Source organism: Phoxinus phoxinus (genome assembly GCF_949152265.1).
Source record: "Phoxinus phoxinus genome assembly, chromosome: 4".
Classification (NCBI taxonomy): domain Eukaryota; kingdom Metazoa; phylum Chordata; class Actinopteri; order Cypriniformes; family Leuciscidae; genus Phoxinus; species Phoxinus phoxinus.
Window position 1 is genome coordinate 35,703,201 of NC_136879.1, and position 24,519 is coordinate 35,727,719.

General features: G+C 38.0%; 2 protein-coding genes across 7 annotated transcripts in view; one reads left to right on the forward strand and one right to left on the reverse strand.

Annotated features, from left to right (window-relative positions):
* gab2 (GRB2-associated binding protein 2) overlaps positions 1 to 24,519 on the forward strand; it is a 508,732-nt gene that overhangs the window by 39,158 nt on the left and 445,055 nt on the right. The window lies entirely within an intron of this gene.
* npas1 (neuronal PAS domain protein 1) overlaps positions 1 to 24,519 on the reverse strand; it is a 78,840-nt gene that overhangs the window by 36,145 nt on the left and 18,176 nt on the right. For 3 of the 6 annotated variants that reach the window (XM_079609848.1, XM_079609846.1, XM_079609850.1), the window contains 4 exons: positions 22,537 to 22,623; positions 12,143 to 12,283; positions 9,893 to 10,428; positions 25 to 200 (listed from right to left, as the gene is read on the reverse strand). In XM_079609848.1, coding sequence (XP_079465974.1) covers positions 25 to 119 — 95 coding nt within the window. In that variant the 5' untranslated portion in view covers positions 120 to 200; positions 9,893 to 10,428; positions 12,143 to 12,283; positions 22,537 to 22,623. The remainder of the gene's footprint in view (positions 1 to 24; positions 201 to 9,892; positions 10,429 to 12,142; positions 12,284 to 22,536; positions 22,624 to 24,519) is intronic. The other 3 variants (XM_079609849.1, XM_079609847.1, XM_079609851.1) reach the window with 1 other exon arrangement.

Below are 24,519 nucleotides of genomic sequence, written 5' to 3' on the forward strand. Positions count from 1 at the left end.
GTGTGTGTGTTTGTTTATCCTCACCAGGGTAAGGTGGGTGGTTTGGCGAGTAGTCCCTGTAAGAAATCCCACTCCACACTCACACACTTCCCCTCGCTGACGAACGGCATGGCCGCCATCACGCCCCCTATGGGCCGCCACCTCTAACTCAGGCTGTGATTGGCCGAGGCTATGTCAGTCCGAGACCCCCAACAGAAGAGCTGAAAGACAAAAGAACAGTCAAATAAGTATTGAAATAAACTATAATGATGCTAACTAGATGACATGATTTGTTAAAAGTGTGAAGATATGATAATACTAATGTGTTCTGTGTGTTTTTTAGCACAGTAATCTGGGTGATTGATAAGTGGTTACATGCTGGTAAAAAAAAAAAAAAAAAAAAAAACTTATAACCATACATCAGTGATTTTATTTCCATAAACATAAATTACTTTTGAGTTTTGAAAAAACACTGTTTACTATTATTATAATAAATATATTCGAGTATAGCGCTGCACTGACATTTAGAACATTACATAATTACGCAATATCTCATGCAAGAGTGTCATTTCGAATAAGCTTCAGATGATTTTAATATTAATTAATTTACATTTTAAACAATATTTTCAGTTACTCATCTGAAGACCTCTTCACACAAGCATGTATGTTCTTAATGAAAATTTGTTCAGATTTTTGCATGTGATTTGTCTGTTCATACCAATGTGTAAAAACAATGTGAAAACGTGCTGATTCAAAATGCAAATTTACTTTCTGGCAGTAGGTGGTGCTTAATCGGTATTCCCCGGTTACTTCGGTAAACAAAGCTCTGCGGAACTTTCCGTTTCTGACCCCCAACTTGTCATGGAGAATAAAGGAAGTGTTTTCAAACAGCCACTGAGATTTTGTGTATTTGCGATGGTTTATCAAATAACACCAAATATATGAGTACAGTCACAAGAGAGCCATTTCTTTTAGGGCTGGGTACAGATTCAGATGTTCCAATTCGATTCGATTTCGATTCGCAAGCTCTAAATTCGATTCGATTCTCGATTCTAAATTCGATTTCGATTTGACTCAATGAATATAGATTTCATACAAATCCTATATTAATTTAAAAAAAAAACGGTGAACAAGTTTACAAGTGGTTAATTAATAAAAAGAAATTAAGTGCCACAAACCTGTATATTAAACTTTTTATTTTAGGTACACTTGCATGGGTACATTAAAACCCAACTTAAAATGCATACAATGAATAGACAGGATTTTGACGCAAGATGAAAAATGTATGCTGAAAAGTCAGAATAGTCGCATGCCTTGATCAAACAGGATCAGGTTATTTTATGTTGAAGAGAAAACTAACATTAGCTGTAACATGGAGGCTGCAAGCCTATGAACTGTAGGAAAACTAATACTGGCTTTTGGGTGATAGATAAATAAATATGGAAAAAAATCTATTTTTGGCCTTTGAGAATCGATTTTGAATCGACCACATTTTAAAAATCGATTAATCGAAAAATCAATTTTTTTGCCCAGCCCTACTTTTATATGCCTTATAGTTGTATTTTAGCAGATTAGAACTGGGAGATAATCTCAATTACAAATATTATTTTTTTGTGGGTGATTTTTGCCTTTATTCTGATAGGATAGTATAGAGAGGACAGGGAGCAAGGTGGGAGAGAAACGGGGGACGGGATCGGGAAAGGTCCACGAGCCGGGATTCGAACTCGTGTCACCCGAAGCGCAACAGCGTTATATGTCGGTGCTGCCCATGAGGCAATCGGTGCCGCCATAATTTACATTTTACAACAATACAAGCAATCAGATAGTTGAGATATGCTATATAATGCATACCGCATTACGTCAGTGACCTATACTGTATATATCCGGGTAAGGCTCTTTATTAATGTTCCAAAATAAAGAGCAACAACAACTTTCTCTCTTTAAATCCAACTGGGCTTGTGGCCGTACAGCAAACCCCAATTAACAAACACACACACAATTCCATGAGTTTCCAGGGCTGTTTGGCCGCAGTGCTCGTCCTGGCCCCATCTCTATGACATTTAAAGGGCCAGCTTGCCCTCCAGCAGCATGATGCCATACCCACAGGCGTGAGATGCCCGCTGGCCAGCTCTGAGTAAATCACAACACAGTCATACTGGCTACATGCCACAGCCCTACACTTCCCCTCTGACCTGACCTGGCACGGTACACACACTCACACAACTAGCACAACATCAGCGGATTCATCATATGGGTCGATGCCACCTCTGACATGACACGAACTTGTATAAAGCCCCGTTAATTTCAGGTGATCCCATGACAGGCACTAGCAACATCATCATGGCTCACAACAGCTTAGTCATGAGCTGGCGAGACTGTATGAGATGTGCTTTAATGTGCTAATAGCCATCATACATCCCTTTGACCATGTTCTGTTGCCCATAGGAAAGAAAAATCACATGGCATCTCTTCAATGTCTAAATTGTTTAAATGAGATATAATGGAGAGATAATGGAGACTTTTGCAAGACTTTTGTCTCCTGCTTCCCAATCGATATGTCTCCTCTACACTGATTTTTTTTCCCTTTTTTTCAAAGATTAAGATCACACTATTTCAGTATTTCTACTTTAAAATTTCAATGTGTTACTTGTTTTTTGTAAGTACGGTAGTTAACAAGAATAAATAGTTTCAGAATAAATCCTACAGTGAAAACCAATTGGTGTAGAAACAATTATCACTCAAAAATGTATTTGCAGATGTAATAAACAATTACAAAGAAAGGGAAAGTAACATCAAAAAATGTGAAATGTTTAAGTAAAAACACTAAAATAGCATTTTCTTGAAAAAGATCTCCAATAATGTGTTATTCACCACCTTAAAAAAATAATTACAGTGTAGAGTTTCAGATAAGATCACAACAAGGTCTGAAAATGTGTTCAGATTTGCAAGATACCAAACTCAAGCATTTCTCACCAATCTGGCCCGAGCATGTTGATGTTACACATATATTTATAGTTCTTTAGAAACATTTTTGAGACAAAGTCAATACTTAAATGAAGCATATGAACTCAAAATGGCTGATAAATTGTGTGTGATACATTATTTGCTAAAAATTTGTCAAAGATAAGAAGCACACGTACAAACAAAACACGTTTACAAGTGAAAGAGTGCAATTAGCATTAGCAACTGTACCACACACACATAGTGATTGCTGGTCTTTAGCCTATCATGCTTCATCTAATCGAGTGCGGGATCTCGCTCAGCATCCTCACTATCTCCACACACATAATGGAGGTCCTGTCCACCGTAATTGTTCAATTAACTCCGTAACCTTGATGTGAGGTGTGCTGGCATTCATGCCCTTCGCGAACGTACAATGGCATCAGAGAAGGTCACGTTCTGCTCTGAAAGTCAACTATAAAGTAAAGAGCATCACATCTACTAGACTGAGAACGAGAGACTTTTGCTTTTCATTGCCAAGATTGCTATTGTGCCTTGAAAGCTGGTCTAAAACAGTTTTCTATTGCTCAAACAGTACAGCGTAGTTTTAACAATGCTAGCAACACCAAGGTCATCGCTTAGCTTCTCCGGGAATGCATGAAATGTATAAGTAGTATATACGTATACGAAGAATGCAATGTATGTGTAATGACGTTACAAACCCATGGAAGCTTGTTTCCGCCACAGAATAAAAAATAAAAAAGGTAATTGCTATATTTTCTCTCGCAATTCTGACTTTTTTTCTTAAAATTGCGACTTTACATCTCACAATTCTTACTTTATAACTCGCAATTGTGATTATATATCGGAATTGTGAGAGAAAAAAAGTCAGTATTGCGAGGTAAAAAGTCGCAATTATCTTTTTAATTGTTTTATTCCTTGGTGGAAGCAAGCTTCCATACAAACCTGTATGACCTACAAAATATTAATAAAAAGAATTGGATTGCGATTGTGATTTTGGATTGATTTAACTTTGTTTGTAGTTTCAGACAATTTCTATTTAGCTTTATTTTTGTTTCAGTTTAAGTAATTTTAATACTAAGTTTAAGAAATTCTTTATTCCGAATAGAAAAACTGATATAGAAATGATAATTCAGCCAACATTTCTAATTTTTAAGTTTTTCATTTAACTAATATTTTATTTCAACTTTATATCAATTACAGATGTTTAGAAAATAGTTTTTAATTAACGATAACAATGTTTCGGAATGACATGAGGATGAGTAAAATGACAAAATTTTAATTTTTTAATACTATAGCAACAATGACGTGGATCCTAACTGCATGTATGGCTTGTATGCGGTGGGATTTGGCTCAGGCCGGGGTGCGGGAGCAAACCAAGCCTGGGTGTGTGTTTGGCGGAGCCTGTGGCTGTTTGTTTTCAGAGGGGATCGTTAATTAGGGCCTCCAGCTGTCAGAGGTTCGTTAGTGCACTCCGCCCCTCCCTATGGAGCTGCCAAATGGGGAAAATGAGCACATTTAAGCCAATCTGCACGGAGACAATACACCACGTCTATTACCAACTCTCTTTCATGCACACACAAACTCCCTCTCTTTTCTCTCTCACAACATTTATTGGTCCCACATTTCCAGGCCAGATATAACACTGCCATTCCGTTTTAAATGTCACATGCAGTGGTATGAGGATGCGTGAAGGACCTCTGGAACATTCTGGATTATTCATTTTTTGTAATGCAGGGTGACTCTGGTGACTTTGACCTTTGAATGCCTTTGACAGAAGAAGAAAACAATTCCTGTATGTGGCCATCGGGCACTTTCTCTCTCACTTTCCTGGCACCCGTTTCCTTTCCCCCTTTTTTCTCTTAATAAATCTAAACAGCAAACAGCTGTGGTGGGCCGGTCACGTCACACAGATTTCCAGACTTTAATCGGACACTAAGGGATTGACAATTGACGTTCAAATTTCAAAGTACTAGCACTACCCAAAACTGACAGTTCGGTCATTACTTACCTCACGTCATTCCAAATGAATTATTTTCTACTGCAGAACACAAAAGGAGAAATTATGAATAATGGACTGGTCGTTCTTTTCCATGCAATTAAGATGAATGGTGACTGAAGCTTTCATGCTTCAAAAAATAATAATCCAAAAAATAATAAGAATCCAGACAACTTGTGCCTTAAGTGAAAAAAAAGTCTTCTCAAGCCAAATGACAGCTTTCATGTGAGAATCATTTGTCAAATGGCAAGACTTTTGCATCTTTATTCAAAGTTGGTAAACTTTCATCTGTAAATGCATGGAAAACAATTCACAAAATCTTCCAAATTTCTGCTTTTATACTTCTCAGTAGAAATAAAGTGATACGATCTGAAGGTGATGAGAAAATGTTCATTATTTAAAGTACATTTCAGTCATTTTTACTTTAGTTATGTAGTCATTTAAAGTCTCAATTATTGACTCGAAATTACGTTTACAATATGTTAATTTCCATTTTGTGCACCAATAGCTTAACTTACCATTCCTGGTCAAAAACGTCTGATATACGCAGTAGCTGTTGAACAGCCGTTTCATAGCATAGCAGTTACTACATATTTTTTCATCCAGAGACTAAAGTAACCATTTTATAGTGTTGTTTTTAAACTTAGAATATTAATTTTCAATTGTTTTCTAATATTGTTTTTTGCTCATATGCTGTCTTCCTGTCCTTTGAGTGCATCTAGGATGTATTTTATTCTACAAAAAGCTATATAAAAAGAGAATTGATACCTTCTGTATTTCATTTACTTAATGTTGACTGCACCATGTTACCCAAACATCCAACTTCACTTCTTTAAATAGTTCAATGCGTTGGTTTTCAATGGAATTCTAAAGGTCCAGTTTGTTCTCTAGTAAAAACTGTTTATTTTCCGGTGAACTTGGGCTTAATTAGCGGCAAATTTGCAGCAATCTTTACCAGACGTTCGCCAGAACACTTTATTTCTGGAATAGTTGCAAAAGTTGCAAAGACAACGTCAGCCATGTGTCACTAAAATACATCTGAGAACAAAAATCGACTTTAAAAGATTAACCTGGAGTCAAGCATAAAAGAAAATGTCCATAATTTACCTCCTCCCTGTCTTTGATGCACCTATAAAAGAGCATTTCAAATGACCGTTTAATAGGGATAACTGCAGAAATGATGTTGTAGCATGTAACATGCAATTATATTTGCTTTTAGAATTATTAATCCAACATCTTTGAAGTGCTGTCTATACTGCAACATCTATACTGCATGTAGTTTTCCATCAATATATGGAGCTGTTTCAGCAGAATACTAATTTCTCTTCACATCTCTCTGCATTTGAAGTCCAGCATTAGGAAGTCAGATGTTGTCTCATTTTCTTCGAACGCTGATAAATCAGCTCTGGTCAACAGCATTTCTCTCTCCCTATCTCATTTAACTGGACCTCTCTTGCTCTGCACTCTTGTGGTTTGCCGCTGACCTTGGCGGCTTCCCATCACTCCTAGTCCAAGGTTCTTCTCAAATCCTCAGAGCTGGAGGCTGCATCTTCATCTTCACCTAGCCCATTAATTATCAAATGGAATCAATACCCCATTTGATTAGATCAAACTGACCCTACCCCGCCTCTGACCCGCAACGGTAAAACGGAAAGCGTAAAGGATACTGGACTGGCCCCTGAGATCTTGCATCTCGCATGAAGAGAAATGTTGCGTTTCGTTTTTTAAATGCCATTTTAAATGGAAAAAATAGTGACTATAAGGGATTAAAAAATAGAGAGCAAAACATCAATAATTGTTTTGCTTTTCTCAAGGACCAACTGAGCAATCATTCAACAGTGACAAAAGACTCCAGTAATCATCACGTGTCTCTTCCAGAGTTTCTACACAATAACTGTTTCTCGAATTCAGATATGCCAGCACATGTCGAGAGATTTCAATAATAATCTAGATTTGGTTGACTCGGGTTGGATGTGCACAGTTCAATAACTTTTCAAATGAATGGGAAAAAAATGCATTTCAGAATATTAAACACTTGTATTGTAGTTAACCGAATACTGAAAAATAATCATAACAATGCACAATGAATCTATATCTGAAACGCACAGTATTTGCCCCTCAGGCAGGGAACAGGTCCTGAAAACACACAGGGTCAAATATCCACAGACAGAAGCCTAGAGTCTATATGCAGACATGCAGCCACATCAGGGCATTAAAACGTCCCATTTCATTGGCAAAGTACAACACCATTTGCACACTAGTAAGAATTAGAGGATTTTGCACTATGAAGGATATATTTAATGACATGTATATATAAAATTGACATAGTCTACGCATGTTTCTTGCTTTTTTCAACACGGACAACTGCAGGATATGAGTGTGAATCGCATAAAAACTTTCATGAACATGTCTGGGCCATATTTCATCCTAAAATTAAAAGAAAAAAGTAAGAAATCATATTCTCTTTATTTTAAGATACAATTGTTGAATTGATGCAATATTTTAACTGCGATTTTTACTGTAATGCTAATATAATATAAATATATATAATTGTGTATGCATGATATGTTGTACTTTAATTATTGCTGATGTAAATTAGCATTTAAAATTTTAAATGTGTGGGGAATATAATCTTAAATCACATTTCCCCAAATCTATTGGTACTTTGATGTAGAAGTTTACTGCAATGTAATATATTTTAAACCCTTTTATATGAATTCTTGTATTTTATCCATTTTATTCCTATTTATTTTGAGGTGAAAAATGGCCTAAAAGTGTTTTCATGAGATTCACCCATCTAGTTTCAAATATATATCGACAATACATGACTGTCGTAAGACAATCTCTGACACTTGAGTGATGCTTATGTACAGATCATGGATGATAAGAGAAATTTTTAAGGATGCAGAAGGTCAAAATCAGTGAATAAGATCATATCTCTCTGACTGCAGAAGACTGAAGGGTCTGTATATCGACAGGGGCTGTTGTTTGTTTGTTTGTGTGTGTGTGTGTGTTTATAAGGGCATATTGATGTGTGTGTGTCTGTATGTTGAGTATATAAATATCCGAGCGCGTCCCTGCAGAGCTGGGTGTGAGTGGCAGGAAGTGGTTATGTAAGGAGTCACAACGGGCTGCAGTGGACAGCCTGACCACAGATCAGGTCAACCAAGTGTGACACCAACAGCTTCTCACTGACACCTTCCTGACACTGTCTGTCACCGGGCCTGTCTGTCCCGCTCTGAGAGTGTGTGTGTGTGTGTGTGTGTGTGTGACGGCTTTTATGGTCCTATAGCTCTCTTGTACATACCTGCATAACTTCTATCAACTCTCAATTCACGCTCATTTCCAAGATGCCCCTGATGTCTTATGCATATGCGGATATAGGCTTTGGATGTGCGTGCTTTACTAACAGGGCGGCTCGCTTTCAATAAAATTGGCATTTTTGTGTCTTTGATTAATACTATTACACTGACTGTTAGTAACGTAACGTTTTCTTTAAAAAAACACTGTCCAGCCAGAGTCTAAACAACAACAAAAGTATCATCATCAGGATAAGCAATAATAAATAAATGTCTCAGGTTCCAAATTGTAGTGACATCTAAATAAACTACTTTTATTTAAGTGAAAAATATAATATGGCTGAATCACTCTGACTATTACATTGCACCAATAAAAGTTTTTTTTTAACAGGCAGGTCAGGTAGACCTAAAGCTGCTTAAAGCTTCAACAACTGCTCATTTTCACTTGTGTTCAAACAAACATATTTAGTGAGCAACAGGTAAGATTTCCAGACTAATATGAAGCTATTGATCGAAACACTCAACCAAAGTAAAACGATGAGGAGAAAACGGCAAACAAACTTCCACCACCTCTTAAAACTAAAGTCTCAGGAAAGTTTTTCACTCACTTTTTGTTTTTCTTCCTGGTAAGGCTGCCAGAGTAAGTGTGAAAGTGTCAAAATAATTCCTGTCCTATAATTCTGATTGTCCAGGATAGCCATACGACAAACTAACAGTATGAACTTTCCGTTCATTAAGGAATCTAGCTGAATAACACACACACACACACACACACAAACATACTTACATTTAAGTATGCAAGTACACGGTAACTATCAAGCAATAATAATAAACACATTTAAAGTGAAATTATTTTGTGGACCTACTTAAAAATACACTTTGTCATTATTATTACTGTAGCACATGCATTATGTGTAACATTAATGTAATGTTGCCAATATCAACAGAATCCAACAAATTTTTTTAGGATGTCCGACAAATTAGGAATAATTTTGTGACAAATTATCATCATCGTCATTAAAATGATCATTATATAATAACATTTGTTATTTTAACATTTTTTAAAAATCTGTTTTTTTCTCAGCAAACATTTCATTTAAAAAAAACAAGCAGAACTGAATTAAAACGCATTACAATAGCAATTTCGTTTCTTTAATAATCCCCATGCTAAGCCCAAACTGACTGATGAAGGAAAAGGTTAATATTTACCCACCCCTTTCATTTCTAATACAAATCCAGTCATTTAGAAGTAGCTGTTAAATCCAAAGACATCAGATAACAGAAGACAAGCGCCTCGCCGCTACCATTCACTACCTTCCACAGAACACGCCGTCAATGCAAAGCGCACTAATCTTGTAAAATCCACTAATTAAGTGAGAGATGATGTTTGAGAAGGAGCCAAGGTGGTCCGCACAATTAACCCCAGCGTTCCCCCCCTCCGCTCCCGATACCTCCGTCATTAAGGGGGAAAGACCGACGAGTGTACTTATGAGCAAAGTGTCTTTCCCAAAAAAGTTTCCCAGGAAGCCAAGCCTCCTGGCATGAAGCCATCAACAAGTTTGAGGAGAAAGGAGAAACCCTCCGCTCGGATCTTAAAACTGTCAGACATGTGACAGTCTGACATGTGTGTGTCAAGAGCAGTTGCGTGACTCACCTGATGTGCATGTCCACCTCTGAGCAGCTGTTTCGAGGACAGATGTATCCCTCCTCCTTCTCCTCTTCTTCTTCAGTTGTCTCGGACCCGTCCGAACCGTGACCCTCCCCTCCGCTCAGTCCACGTTCCAGGACCCCTCGCACTCCCACACACACATACAAACACTCACACGGGGGGTGACAAGGGGGTCAGACGGGGCCAAGAACAATCCCAGCTGCTGGCACAAAAGAGCAGGCGAACACACAGCGGTCTGCTGCCGCAAGAGCGTGTGTGTGTGTGTTTGTGGGAGCACGGCGGCAGCGACCGTGCTCTCGCTCTCTCTCTCCTCCCTCACTTTCCGACCGGGATCGTCTCAGATATGACTGGAGTTAGAGGATGCGAGTCTGTTTCCTTCTCTGGCGTGCTCCCCGCTTTGGCTCTCTCTCTTTCCTCGTTGAGCTTCTTTTCTTTTCATTTCCTCTTGGGAAAGCTGCACGCACCGGTCGTCTCTTCACTCGCTCCCTCTCTCTCTCGCGCTCTCTCTCTCTCCTCAATCGCTGGTAAATATAAAAGAAATGCTTGTACGGCCCCTACCTCTCTCTCTCTCTCTCTCTCTCTCTCTCTCTCTCACTCTCGTTTCTTTCTCGTTTACACTCCCTCCTCCCCGCTGCCCTCACTTTTCTTTCTCACTGTCAAAGCTGCCTTTCAAATGCTGATTAGCACACAGAGTAAAAAAGAGAGAGGGAGAGTGGAGTTATGGCTAGCGTTCGGCTAAGATTCCGTCACATTCGACTTGAACACCACTTCTCTCAGACAAACACACACTTGAGTTTCCGTCCTCAAGGTAACTGCTCTACCGATATCATCTCGCCCCAACGGGCTCTCGCACTAACAAACACTGAGCGAATAAACCTGCCCGGACTGTTTCGCGCACCCGCGCCCCTCTCCCACCCCTTCCCGGTTCGTTCTTCTTGCCCTCAAACACTACTCAGAATATTGATACATCACCCCCTCCTCCTTTCTTTCCTCCGTTTCTCTCTCTCCATCACTCACTTTCTCTGCTGAATACTGATAGGCTGTCTAGTCCGTGGTCTGGGTTTCAAATTCTCATTCTCTCTCGCTTTCCTCCGTGCGCTCGCACAAAAGCTCTCCGTAACATAAAGGCAAAAACGGCAGAAGTTAATGCACTGAGCACAACATAAATTCACTTAAGCACCATTTCAGATTATGTCAAGCCAGAAATCGGCGTAAGTGCTCCGGAAGGAGGAGAAAAGAATGTGTGCGGCTGTAAACGCAGAAACTGATGCGGAGGCGACAGGATAATAAGAAAACAAAGAAGTGCGTGATAAATGAGTAGGAGAACGCTTACTTTTGCTATTGTCAGTGAGAGGGACCGAGAAAGACAGTGAGCGAGGGAGAGAAATAAAGGAGAGTGGGACAGTCAAGATCATTAAGGATTGAAGAAGTTTAAACAGCTGACTGAAAAGTTGTCAAACACGTCCAGTCAAACCAACACACACATTTAGCCAGCTATCTGAATGAGGACAGACCATAGACCAGTAAAGCTCAAATGGCGGGTCAGTAGTCTGTTCTGTTGTGAAATCTTAAAAGAAAGTTTTTTTTTTTTTTTTTTTTTTTTTTTTACAGGGATGCATTAGAAGAACCTTGTTTTTTTGGTCCTCTGAAGAACATTCCAGTGAACAGTTCTTGAAATAACCTTTTTTTCTCCAAGAACCATGTGAAATGGAAAGTTTCCATGGATGTTAAAGGTTCTTCATGGAACCATTGATGCCAATAAAAAAAACTTGAAGGATTGTGTGTCCTAAAAACAGTACTAAATGCAAATAATAAAATGCTACTAACCTAACAAGGACGGTAAAAAGAAAATACGACCTAGACCTTTGTAATAAATTATTGGCTCGAAACTATCAAAATTACATTTTATTTGATCTTTTGTTTGGTATTGCATCACTCACCACCAGTTGGGGTTAGATCATATGTTTAATTGTTATGAAAATAATATCAAATGTAAAAAAAAAATCTTAATTTTTTAAAGCTAAATATCATTTTATTTAATTTTTAAAGTCGATATGAGCAGAAAACTGTAGCCAATAGTGTAAAAGAGAAAGTCTACAGCAGTGTTAAGGAGTTAGTTGCTGAAACCACTGTCCAGTGTCCTTGAAGCAAAGATTCGGACAGTGTTATAACGCAGAGAGCGTTATTGTCTGTATGATTTCACACACACACACACACACACACACACATACTCACACACAGTGCAGTGTCCTCTCCTGATGTCCTCACCTGGACCATTTCAGTCCTGGCACAGGCCCAGTATTCACTCACTGTATTAGCATCGGCTTCTGCCATGGAACAACTGTGCGTCACCATTACTGATCCATGATAAATGACCTGGACAGAAAAAAATGATATGTATAAATATTATATATACACACACACACAGTATTATGTTAATTATATAGAATATATATATATATATATAGCATACTGTATATGCATCAGGATCTGTGTCCATATATTGTATTAACAGTTCATATTACAGTAGTATTGTGTATTTACCATGGTATCTGTAGTTTCTGTAACCTTAACCCAAAATACCACAAATTCTATATTTTTGATAACTGTGGTGGATTGTACCAACTTACTAACTAGTTTGGCACTGCTATTTAATAGCCTTAAAGTGTTAGTGAAGTTCTTACACTTTATGTGAATGTTAAGTAGAGTGGGACAGGTGTGTGTTAATCATTTTAGAGAAATACATTTGCTTGGTTCAAATGCCTAAAAATTTGGGTTGCGGCTTAATGACAATGGGAAATAGTGGGTCCCATGGCCAAACCAGTTGAGAATCACTGTCCTATTAGAGGACCAACAGGTGTAGTCAATGCAAGTTTTACACAGTTCACCCCTAAAGGACTGAGATGAAGAGATTAAGTTATGATGTTTTTTTCTGATGTGAAGCTGCTTTATATCTTGATCCTTAAATTCTACTCAATCAGATCTTTTTTTTTTTAAATATGGAGCATCAGATGAACAAGCCTTTGAAATCTCTGACTCAAAGACATGCCTTTATAGCTGGTGTTGGTACTAGCGATGAACTGATAAGGCATTAAATGCTTCAGGAGGGTAAGACGTCTAGGCATCAGCATGACAGAAATCATCTTTATTCCCCCCACATGAATACTGTATATCTGATGTAGTTCAAAATGGTTTTCAAACTCCTGATCAACATCAATCAGCTACCAGCAGCAGCACTATATCTAGCACAAAAATGCCTCATGATGCAAGTGTTTAAATGCCATTAAATTGTGAAATACTAAATTCCCCTGTGCTGAAAAAGGCTGCATCCATTAAAATGTCTGAATGGTGTAAAGGTGTCAAAACAGTAGCAAGAATTCCTCCGTTACACACAAATGAAGATCTGCTACAAAAAGATGCAGTTCTGACACCTGTACTGGGCAATGTAGCTCAGATGACGAGAGGGACCAGGTGCTTTTTAGGGTTGCATCTTGCAACATCATGTCTTGTGTTTGGTTTGTTTAGATGTCATTGGTCCATGTTGCATTCATATTTCAGTCGAGCATCAACAGTTCACTTGGAAAATGGATCGAGACCCCCTGAAAAGGTTCGGATGGCAGCGTTCACACTTACAGTATTCAAATGAACCGCACTAACAGATCAATGACACTAGAGTTCGTTTTAATACAATCAAACTTGCCAAGTGTGAACACACCCAACGTGCCAGCAGCATAATATACCTGCTGTGGTCCATGTCCTTGAAGGGTTAGTTCACCCAAAAATCCCATAATTTACTCACCCTCAAGCCATCCTAGGTGTTTATGACTTTTGTCTTTCAGCCAAACACAATCCGAGTTATATTAAAATATATCCTGGCTTTTCCAAGCTTTGTAATGGGAGTGAATAGTAACTTAAGATTTTGAAGCTCAAAAAAAGCTCATCCATCCATCATAAAAGTAATCCATACTACTCCAGGGGGTTCCTAAAGGCCAGATTTATAAACTATAATCACTGGCTTCCGACAATGGCCGTACGCAAGTCAGAAGAGTGACCCCCGACCCGACGCATGACGGATTGATGAACAAGGAAGCGCAAAGGATAGAGCAAAACAAAAAGAGTGACGGAATACATTTCGTAGCTTTAATAATAATCAGTGTATATTTAAATCATATAGAGAACACAATGCAATGTTTTAGTTTTACAATTGATTAATTCTTTCTTACATGCAAATACAAATAATGTTAAATACATACTCTACCTGAAAATGTAAACTTTAAAGTACTGTTTGTTTCATTTGTACCGTTCCTGTATTAGTTTTGTTGTTCGTAATTTGCCTCTCGTCTTATTTTTAATAACAAAAATAAATGTGTGATGTATATTGTTATTGTGAAATGAAATTAGTATGAAGTTATTGTGAAATTATTAGCTAACTGTGTGATTTGTATACAGTATGTACATTTCTGAAATACATAACTTGGGAACAGTCACCTCTGATACAGATAACTCTAAATTGTAATGTAGACATGCATTTTCTGTAAAGCTGCTTTGAAACAATATGTATTGTGAAAAGCGCTATACAAACAAATGTGAAAGTTTATTGCGAGTTATAAAGTCCAATTTTGAGGGGAAAAAAGACGGACTTTTAATCTCAGAATTGCACGTTTATATCACGCAATTCTGACTTTCTATAGCAATCGCGAGAAAAAAAGTCAGAATTGTGAGATAAAAAGTCACAACTTTTTTTATTTATTACTCTGTAGCGGAAACAAGCTTCCATAAGAAACTAACTACAGGAGTGAGAAGAGAGAAGTCAAATTTACCATCATTACCTCAGCTGTTGTATTAGAAACATTCTCAGAGTTTTTTTTGTAATCTAATGCCAAGGTCATAATAACCTAATAATACACCTGGCCACTTCATGCGTTTTCTGTGATCGGATAGCTATCCGATCGTGAAAAGACCAGGTGTAAATGCCCTCCGAAGCGCATTCGAGACGGATTTGAATACGATCGCTCAAACCACTTCAGGAGGAGATCTGGGCCACGTTCCAGACGAAACTGGACAAGTGTAAATGCATCTGGTTGTTGAAACCACATATTTAAATTGTACTCCTCCCAAAAAATGCTAAAAAAAATAAACGTGTGCAAGCGTGTTATAGGCTATAATGTCATGTTATAGTCAGATATGACGACGCTACTGCAACACACATCGCCGCAGATGAGCAGCTATTCATCAAGCCAACGTGAAAACTATCGCAAATCAAAGTAAAAGTAAGTCGCAGACGCTTAACACACAATCATCTTCATTAAAAGTAAAGAAACTAAATGATCTTACCAGGGCTGTTGCCACTCTCTCTTATTGCAGTCTTTTATTTTGAAATTTTAGCTGATGATCAATAAAATGCAGCTCGTAACTGTTGCTTTCGGTGACGTGCACTCCCTTAAATCTGCATATAGCGCGGGAATTGAAGATCGGATTCAAATCCATTTTTGCAAAAACACATTTATGTGACCAGGTGTAAATGGAATCAAAAAATATAGTGTTATATAGGCTACTTTCATGAAAAAGAAAATATATATTTTTTAAAGTGAGATTTAAAATGTTATTTACTCTTGAGTCTGTAAAAACCGCCTGATAACATTTAACCAATGTGATTTGGATAGTATTTTATTCCTATCAACTCTACCTGACCTGTCCATCAGCTTGTCCATCTGTCTGTCTCTCTCTCATTCTCTATTCAGCAGTGAGCCACAGCTGTCTTAGCATCTCTCAACCTTTCTCAGCTCTGACAGCACAAAAGTAATTACCGCTCTAATTTACCTTGTCCACTTATAGAACATGTCTCGTTCTGTGTGTGTGTGTGTGTGTGTGTGTGTGTGTGTGTGTGTGTGTGTGTGTGTGTGTGTGTGTTAGTAACCGTGTCAGCAAAAATGTCACTGTGTAAATGTGTGTGTGGAAACACTATTTTGTGGGTGGAATATGAGAATGCATTAACGTGTGTTTGTATTTGCATTTAAATGTGTGTTCATGTGGAATGCAATGTGTTTGTCTGAATGTAGCCTCCCCTTGGTCCAATTACTTCCATCCTCCCTTCCTCATCCTCCAACCCTCTTCAGCTTTCACTCATTCCCAAATCCCTCTCTCCCATGTGGGACGCCCTGCTGTACCTCTCCCTGACCAGCCAGACCTCCTCTACCCTTCCCCTCCTCCCAATCCTCGTCCCAGGTGAGCTGACGACATCAGGAGTGCTTAATGATACCGGAATATTAATTAGCTGTTTAGAATACTAATAATATGAGCAATTCAATGAGGTGGAAAAATGCATGAATGACTGATCCCGTCTAAAACATGGACAGCCTCAATGTTATGGACCTGATTGAGCAACTGTATTTTAAACTCTTAAAAAAAGAACAAAACGTTTAGCTTATGTAACAGAAACAGAATATTTATTAATTAGAAATCAAATTAGGGTATAGCAAAACAATTTTTTTTTTTTAAATAAAACTTGCTTTTATAAATGAATGGCTGTTGGACTAGGTGACATCAGTCAAAAAGGAAAATTGTTTAAGAAGTGCAGTAAATTATTTGATGTTTCCACAACTTTGGGTACTTCTGTGTCAGGGGTTGATTTTATTAAAATCAAGTTTTTTTTTTATTTACTTTTCAAATGGCTTTTATTTATAGATTTTATTCCTAGACCCACATTTTGAATCTGAAAATACCCTAAAATACTATAATCTTTCAAGCTTTTTATCTTTGAGTGAAATAAACTTTTAAACCATTTCAATATTTATAAAAAAAAATAATAATAATTGAATGACACGCAACACATAATTATACCCTCAATAAAGTTGCAGTGCTCTTGTTTTTAATTACTTTAATTACAAAATTAATTGCTTAGTTATTATTAATTCATAATATAATATTCGTTATGAATATGAACTATTTCAACAGTGCATAATTTCCAATTAAAATGGAATTGTTCAATTATTATTTTTTAAAGTGTGAATTATGATTTAGTAATGTGTGTTACTTGCACCCAGATGTCCCTGTTTATTTGTTGGCAACATCCAACAGATGTTTGACAGCTCCTGGGCTTTTGTTAAAACTACACTCTAAAAATGCTGGGTTGTTTCAACACATGTTTGAGTCAAATATGGGCAAACCCAACCTTTGGGTTACATTTTTTAATTACATTTCTAAACCCAACGGTTGAGTTTGTCCATATTTGACCCAAACAGGTGTTGAAACAACCCAGCATTTTTTAAAGTGTACATATCAAACTTCCGCAATGGACAGTCGGAGAGGCACCTACATCAAAAGTGCATTATGGGCATTGATGTTTTTATCATCTTGCCAGCGGTGAATACTCCTTAAAGAAAGTTTATTTTCTAAAAGTGCACAGGGCCAAAATGCCTTTAGTTGAAGAAACACCCAATAACATTTTGATGAAACCATATTTTTGAGAATTAACGCCTAGACAATAAGACCAGAAATGAGTATCAATGAGTAAACAGGGTCCATTTAGACTTTAAAGTTGACATTGCCTTTTCTGCAATGTCTCCCCTCTCCTGTTGATCAAATCCTTGTTTTCTTTTTATCTGCTCTGCCATGATCGGAGTCCTCTACGTCTCCCGTCCTCCTCCTCCCTCTCCCTTCCCCAGTCTCTATCTCTCTCTTCTTAGCGCTCACTCTCTCTCTCTCCCTGCTCACCTACTCGATATTCCAGCCTTGTTTCCCTGCAGTCTCCAGCACAACTTTCTGACCCACTTCCCATTTCCTCCCTGGCCCTGTGATCAAAGCCTGCAGGACGGCATTGCCTTGGGCAGCGGAGAGCGGGAGAGAGGGATGAGGGGATTGAGGAGAAGTGCTAGAGGAAGAGATGGATAGACAGGGAATATGGCACTCGAGTGGAAATGGAAAGATCACAAAACGAGGGAAGGGAGTTCGTACAAGTGATCTCTCAGTCCAAGGACAAAAAGATGGCAAGATCAGGTCAGCTAAGCTAGTGCAAGTTATGGTCATCCAAACATGTTCCCTGAAAAATGTCCACATACAGTGGGTCTTCATTTTCACTCTTCGCTAACATAAGAAACACTTGTTCGTATAATTACTTAAAGTGCCCCTATTATGGATTTTTGAAAATGACCTTTCATGTAGTGTGTATCATAGCTCTAAGTGAATGAAAACATCCTGCAATGTTTTATATCTGAAAGTGCACCGTATATAAAGTTATTGTCTTTCAAAAGTAAGAGTCGACTCTGAGTCTATGAATGAAATGAATCGTTTTTCAAACGAGTCCTAAGCCGTTTCGTTGTGACGTCAAGATGAAACATTAGCATATTGCCCGCCCCCTTATTGCGTCGTATCATGTCGAGGAGATGCTGTGATCTACAATGTGAAGGTAAAGCCAGTTTTTTTTGTTCACTGCCCAAGGACGAGCATGTGAAGAATCAGTGGTTAAAATTCATCTTTACCATGATACCACAGCAGTATAATCCTAAACTTTTGCTGTGTACCCTTTATTTGACTGACGACGACTTCTCAAATCTCGCAGTTCAATGCAGGATTCGCAAACCGCTTGCTCTTGAAAGAAGGTGTTCAAAATACTTAGTTTTGAGTTTTATATTGTGTAGGTCTCCTGCTAAGTCTTACTGAAATACTTCTGCTAATCAGTTGTGGGCCACTACTACCTAAAATTGTGTCTATTAATGCAGATTGTCTGTCGTTCTACTTTGAGGAAAGATTAAGCATGGAGCAATATTTGTTTTACCAACGTTTATGTTACATCAGTCATTCACGCTAGAGCTCGGCTAATGCACTGTTATTGATACACTGATGGTGAGGAATTACAGTTGCAACATCTCAAACTGAGTAGTGTATCACTGAGAAACGTCCTGATCGAGTCGTCCTTGCGATGGAGGTTCGGGATGAATGAATATGAATAGTTCTTCCAATGTTTCATCTTTGGACTCACGCTTGGATTGATATGATAAAATCGTTACTGTGTTTAGTTTACAGTGTAGGAAGCCTCAGGACAAGCAGAGCTGACGGTGTTTTGGCAATGGGCTTTTTTGTTTTCGACGCCTGCTGTACGCGGTAAACCAATCACAACACACTGAGCTGTCTGGCCAATCAGAGCAGAGCAGCTCGCGGAAAGGAGGGATTTAGAGAGATTGATTCATCTGAAGAGTCGTTTGAGAATCATTGAAAATGTGATGATGTGCAAATGTATATTATGAGAAAATTAATCAGTTTTTTTAACATTGATGCATGTAAACCTGCTGTATGAGACTCTAAAACAACATTAGGAAACTTTAAAATAGCATTATAGAGGCACTTTAAAGCACTAGGTTACAAAAATTTTAATTGTCATTATTCATTATTTACTCAGGTCAAAACTCATTTTCATGTTTTCATGCCATTAAATATGAATACAGACTAAAACTTTCAAGCTTCAAAAAAGGCACCATAATGTATCATAAAAGTGGTAAATACGAATCATGTGGTATATTCCAAGACTTTTGCAATTTGTGTGATCAGAGCAAATTTTTTGTCATTGTACTCACAGAAAATCTTGACATCTGCCTTAGCTTTCGCCAACACATTCATGAGAGTTCATTAAAAATGGCTAATTAATAAAAAAAGCATCCTTTTGGGTCAAAAATATTTTCAATAAATTCTGTTTTCACATTTACGGACTCAACGTTAAAAAAAAAAAAAAGTATTTGCATCTCTTTGATTTTATTTAAATAATAATACTTTTAAAATGTCTTTATTTTAATTCCCTAGAATCTGCATAAATCTGTTAATTGTGAAAACAATTCAATTTAATCAGTTATTAAAGTATGAACATGGTTCAAATCTGAATAGCTGTGGAACAAGCAAGAATTAGTTAAAATGTTTATGATTGGTTTACATATAAGTAAATGGGAATAGGAGCAGGCTTCACTCAATGTCAATGATTGAACTTAAACTTTAAGCGTGCTGGCCTGAATGATTAGAATATATAAAACAGGAGAGAGGCCGCACTATGCATAAATTGTTTTATTTGCACAAATGCGTTTCGGCGCGTGCCTTCTTCAGTGTGCACACTGAAGGCGGCACGCACCGAAAAGCGTTTGTTACATATAATAAATTGGACTTAATGGTTATAAATATACACCTGGTTATTGTGCATTAAAAATACTTTTGGTTTATTACTACATAAATTATCTAAATGGATAGAAATTTGATATGCAATTAAAATACATAAATCTTAAATATAGGCCTTTTTTGGGAGCATTATTCACAGCAGTCAACAGCTTTCTGGAGGAGACCTAAATTTGTCACACAAAGCTATCGTTTGACCTGAGAAGACTTGTAATATAAGTTGTTGATGTCCCCAGAGTGTGTATGTGAAGTTTTAGCTCAAAATATCCCACAGATATTTTTATATAGCATGTTAAAATTGTCACTTTTTGAAGGTGAGTAAAAACACACAGTTTTTTTTTGTGTCTGACCCTTTAAATACAAATGAGCTGCTGCTCAAGGCACAGGGGGCGGAGCTTCAAGAACTTGTGACAGACATGCACTGAAAATTTCAAAAACTTTTTGCCTTTTATGTTCTCAAGAAGAACTGACTCAAGAAGAAGTGACAACATTTAGAATGCAACAGGACATTTCTGAATGGTTAGTTGATGAATTTATGTGGCTGATGTGTAGTTATCTTCTAGTTGTTGTATATATGTACATATATGTACATTATAGGGTTGGTGATGTCACTAACCCTGGAGGAATGTCTTGTAGTCCCTACGACAGTGGGCGGCAGTGGCTCAGTGGTTCATGTAGGTTGTCTACAAACTGAAAGGTTGGTGGTTCGATCCCCGGTTCCACTGGACCAAGTGTCGAGGTGTCCATGAGCAAGACACCTAACCCCGGCTGCTCCCGACGAGCTGAGTGGCGCCTTGCATGGCTGACACCGCCGTCGGTGTATGAATGTATGAGTGAATGGGTGAATGAGAGGCAAATTGTAAAGCGCTTTGGTGGCCATGGGTCTATGAAAGCGCTATATAAATGCAGTCCATTTACCATTTACCATTTACGAGTCGTTTTTTTTTTGTCCTGTTCAGATTTTTGGTCACTATCTACTCTCATTGAAAAATCATACAGATTACTTACATACAACATGAGGGTGAGTAAATTATGATCGATGTGTACATTACAATACTTCATTTAGTTGGCATTTAGATGTTTTGTTTGAACGAGTCTCTGACTTTCTTCATATGGCTAATGATGAACAGTTTAAAAGAAGAACAAAGATGTGGAGAGAGAGAGAGAGAGAGAGAGAGAGAGAGAGAGAGAGAGAGAGAGAGAGAGAGAGAGAGAGAGAGAGAGAGAGAGAGAGAGAGAGAGAGAGAGAGAGAGAGAGAGAGAGAGAGAGAGAGAGAGAGAGAGAGAGAGAGAGAGCAAGGAAGACACTGGCCCATTTGTACCCAGACCAGAGCATCTTGTACTTTAACATTCTCCCTGCATTCTGACAAAGAGCACTAATTATAAATAAATTAGGGACACGACACGGTGAGCCACAGAGGGACAGGGAGAGGCGCAAGAGAATGAACGAGAGAGAGGGAGAGAGATTGAGGGAAAAGGTGGGGGTGAAAGGAAAACGGGGAAGAAAAGAAAACAGATAAGAGGAGACAGGGATGAGCAAGGAGACACGGGCCGAGAGAAACGAAGAGAGAGAGACATGGATAAACAAGACTGGAATTACTAATAAATGGCTTTTGTGTGGATTGCAAAGGAGAATCAGAAACATTCAACTAAATATTTAATTAAATAAGCAGTAGAGACAGAAATGGCAACTTTCCACATTTTCCAAAAGAAACAGTAACTAAATTTAAAACATTTGTTTGGGGGAGATGAGAAACACTAAAACAATCATATCACAGTTCAAAATGCATGCAATTTTATAAGCGGTTTCAAAATGAGCTGCCTCATTACACTCCTGAGACAGTCCTGAGACCTCAAAAGGAGTCGCCATGAACTGGAAGTAGCAACAGATCTTTTCTTATGTATTGTAATGTACATCTGAGTTAACAAATTATCAAAAAGGAAAGAAAAAAAAATTGTACGGCGGGGACTATTCACGATTGTTGATTGGTTGAAGGAGGATCTGACCGTGAGTTTGCAGTCGATTGTAAGAAAGGGGTGGGGTTCAAGTGAACTAAATGATTGGAGGAGTCGTTTCACCGCAAGATCGTTTTATGACATTTTTATAAAAAAATTATGAGGTCAATTTTAAATGAAAATTATACAAGGGCAAAATCAATAACATGCATCTAGAAAATAGATTGACTGTAAGTGACTGATTTGTTGGGGTGTAACTTAAGTACATTTATCAGTAGCTTTTCAAAAAGCAGCTTTTCCTAATTAAAATTACCATTGTTTGTGCCCTCAAATGCTATACCATTCTGAAAAATAAAGTATATAATTTGATAATTATACATTTCACAAAGTATCATTTAAAACACTTTTCTGAAAATGTAAGTGTCAATAGATAGAAACTTTATCATTCTTAGTAGTTTGTTAGTCTGGGCTCTCTTGTAATCATCTGTGGTTGTATTATAAAATTGAAAATCTCGACTCACAATTGATTCCAATCCATGTTTTCACTGTTATATGGTAGGGGGCGCTGTTACGCATCTTCTGAAAGAGTACTGGATCTCCAGATGACTCTGCATTAATGAATGAAACATTGAAGATTAGAGTTCACACTGCACGGTTTTCAAACTCGTCAGATCACTGTTCATTTCACACTGCATGATTATCTGGGGTAGCATTCAGTTGCTGCTGTGTGTGTGTGTGTGTGCACACTGCACGGTGGATCGGCGAAAGGGGGTTTCACACTGCATGACTTTACAATAGGAAGAATCGCAGACAACTGTCTGGTCTGCAAACTACATTTCACAACCAAACACACAAGAAGTGATAAGGAAATAATTCTAGATCACGTGTGCCTGAGACTGAGACTTTATTAAAAATGATAGCCTGCAAGAAGCTTGCGATCCAAATTGTCTGTGGCTTAGAAAGGAGAAAAGAAAAAAATATATGGAGGAGCAAATAATGTAAATAAATAATTTTGCAATGTGCTGCTGTTAGGGCTGGTTAAGCAAATGTTTGTGTGGTTTTGGTTAGATATAATTGTAGATATATTTATTAAAATACTGATATTCTAATTCTGGTCTATAAGTCCTCCCCGAACTTCCCTGTATCTTGCGCTCACATTGGCTTTTCAGTCAGAACACATTTCACACAGCGGGATTTTGAATCGCAGACAGGTCCAGATATCTCGTGGGAGTCGGAGACTCATCTGCGATTCTCTCAGATCGAGTCTTTGATAATTCACACTGCATGATTGTCACTCGCTTGAACAAATAACGATTTGCCTCCGATGTCAGGCTTTTGTCTGTGATTTCGCAAAAACCTGTCAGCGAGTGAAAATCGGGCCTAAAATCGTGCACTGTGAACTCGGCATAAGTCAGTCACATGTTTCATTCCTGAACGAAACAAGTGAATGATTCAGTGACTCACTCATAAAAACAGTATTTTTTTGGTTTCTGATTGATTCAGTGTTTTAAAATAAATTGGTTTAGTAAATTATTCAATGACTCATTCTTAAAGTTGGTCGACTGTTTAAATCCTGAAAGAATCAGCTTTTTTTGAACAAATCGGTTTTGACTAAATGATTCAAATATTTAATTAATATAGGCACTTGCCACCAATAATGTAACTAGCTAGCCTGGGAAAACCCAGACCACTTCCGGCAAATTTAGATTTGCTCTGCAAGTGGGTCTGGCAAAGAGCCCATTGAAACCCATTTCCAATCCGTCGAAATCGCGGCACCAATCAGAAACGTTGGGGCGGGCTTTACACAATGACGACAGAGCAGAGACGGTGACGCAGATTTTGTACATTACAGAGATGGATGCCGCCGTGGAACATCACAACATCACTCGTTCGAATCAGCTATCGCGTCTGTTTCAAGCGATTTAAAATGGTCATTTTCGTTAACACAAACAGAGAATTGCTGAGAGTCTCGAGATGTTTCTCCGTCGCTCTGCATACGTCATGTCATTCATCGCTCTGATTGGTTTTAGATCTATCGGAGGTCCGTTGGTGACGCCCCTGTGGAAATGAATTGTCTATGGAGCTTTGCCAGACCCTAACTCAGTTACAACTGAGAGTGGTCTGGGTTTTCCCAGGCTAGTAACTAGCAGAAAGAGTCACAAAAAATACCTACCATTAATGAACAGACTGACAGTATGTCTGGAACAAACAGACAGGAGTAAAAAGTGCTACTACTCAACCAGACTGAATATATAATATATTCAAATAATACTATAATATACATATTATACAAACAACATTGTGAACTGCCTACCTAGACAGCATTTTAAAGCAGGGGCAGGGCCAAAATGGTTTGGAATTAAGCTATACACTTTTTTTTTGTGCACATCTAAACATTTAAATGGCAATAGAATGGTTTTTAACCAAGGCCACTGTAAACATAAAATATTAACTTACTGTCATTCAAGCTTATCAGCCCTGACTTTCAGACGAAGGAAAGAAAA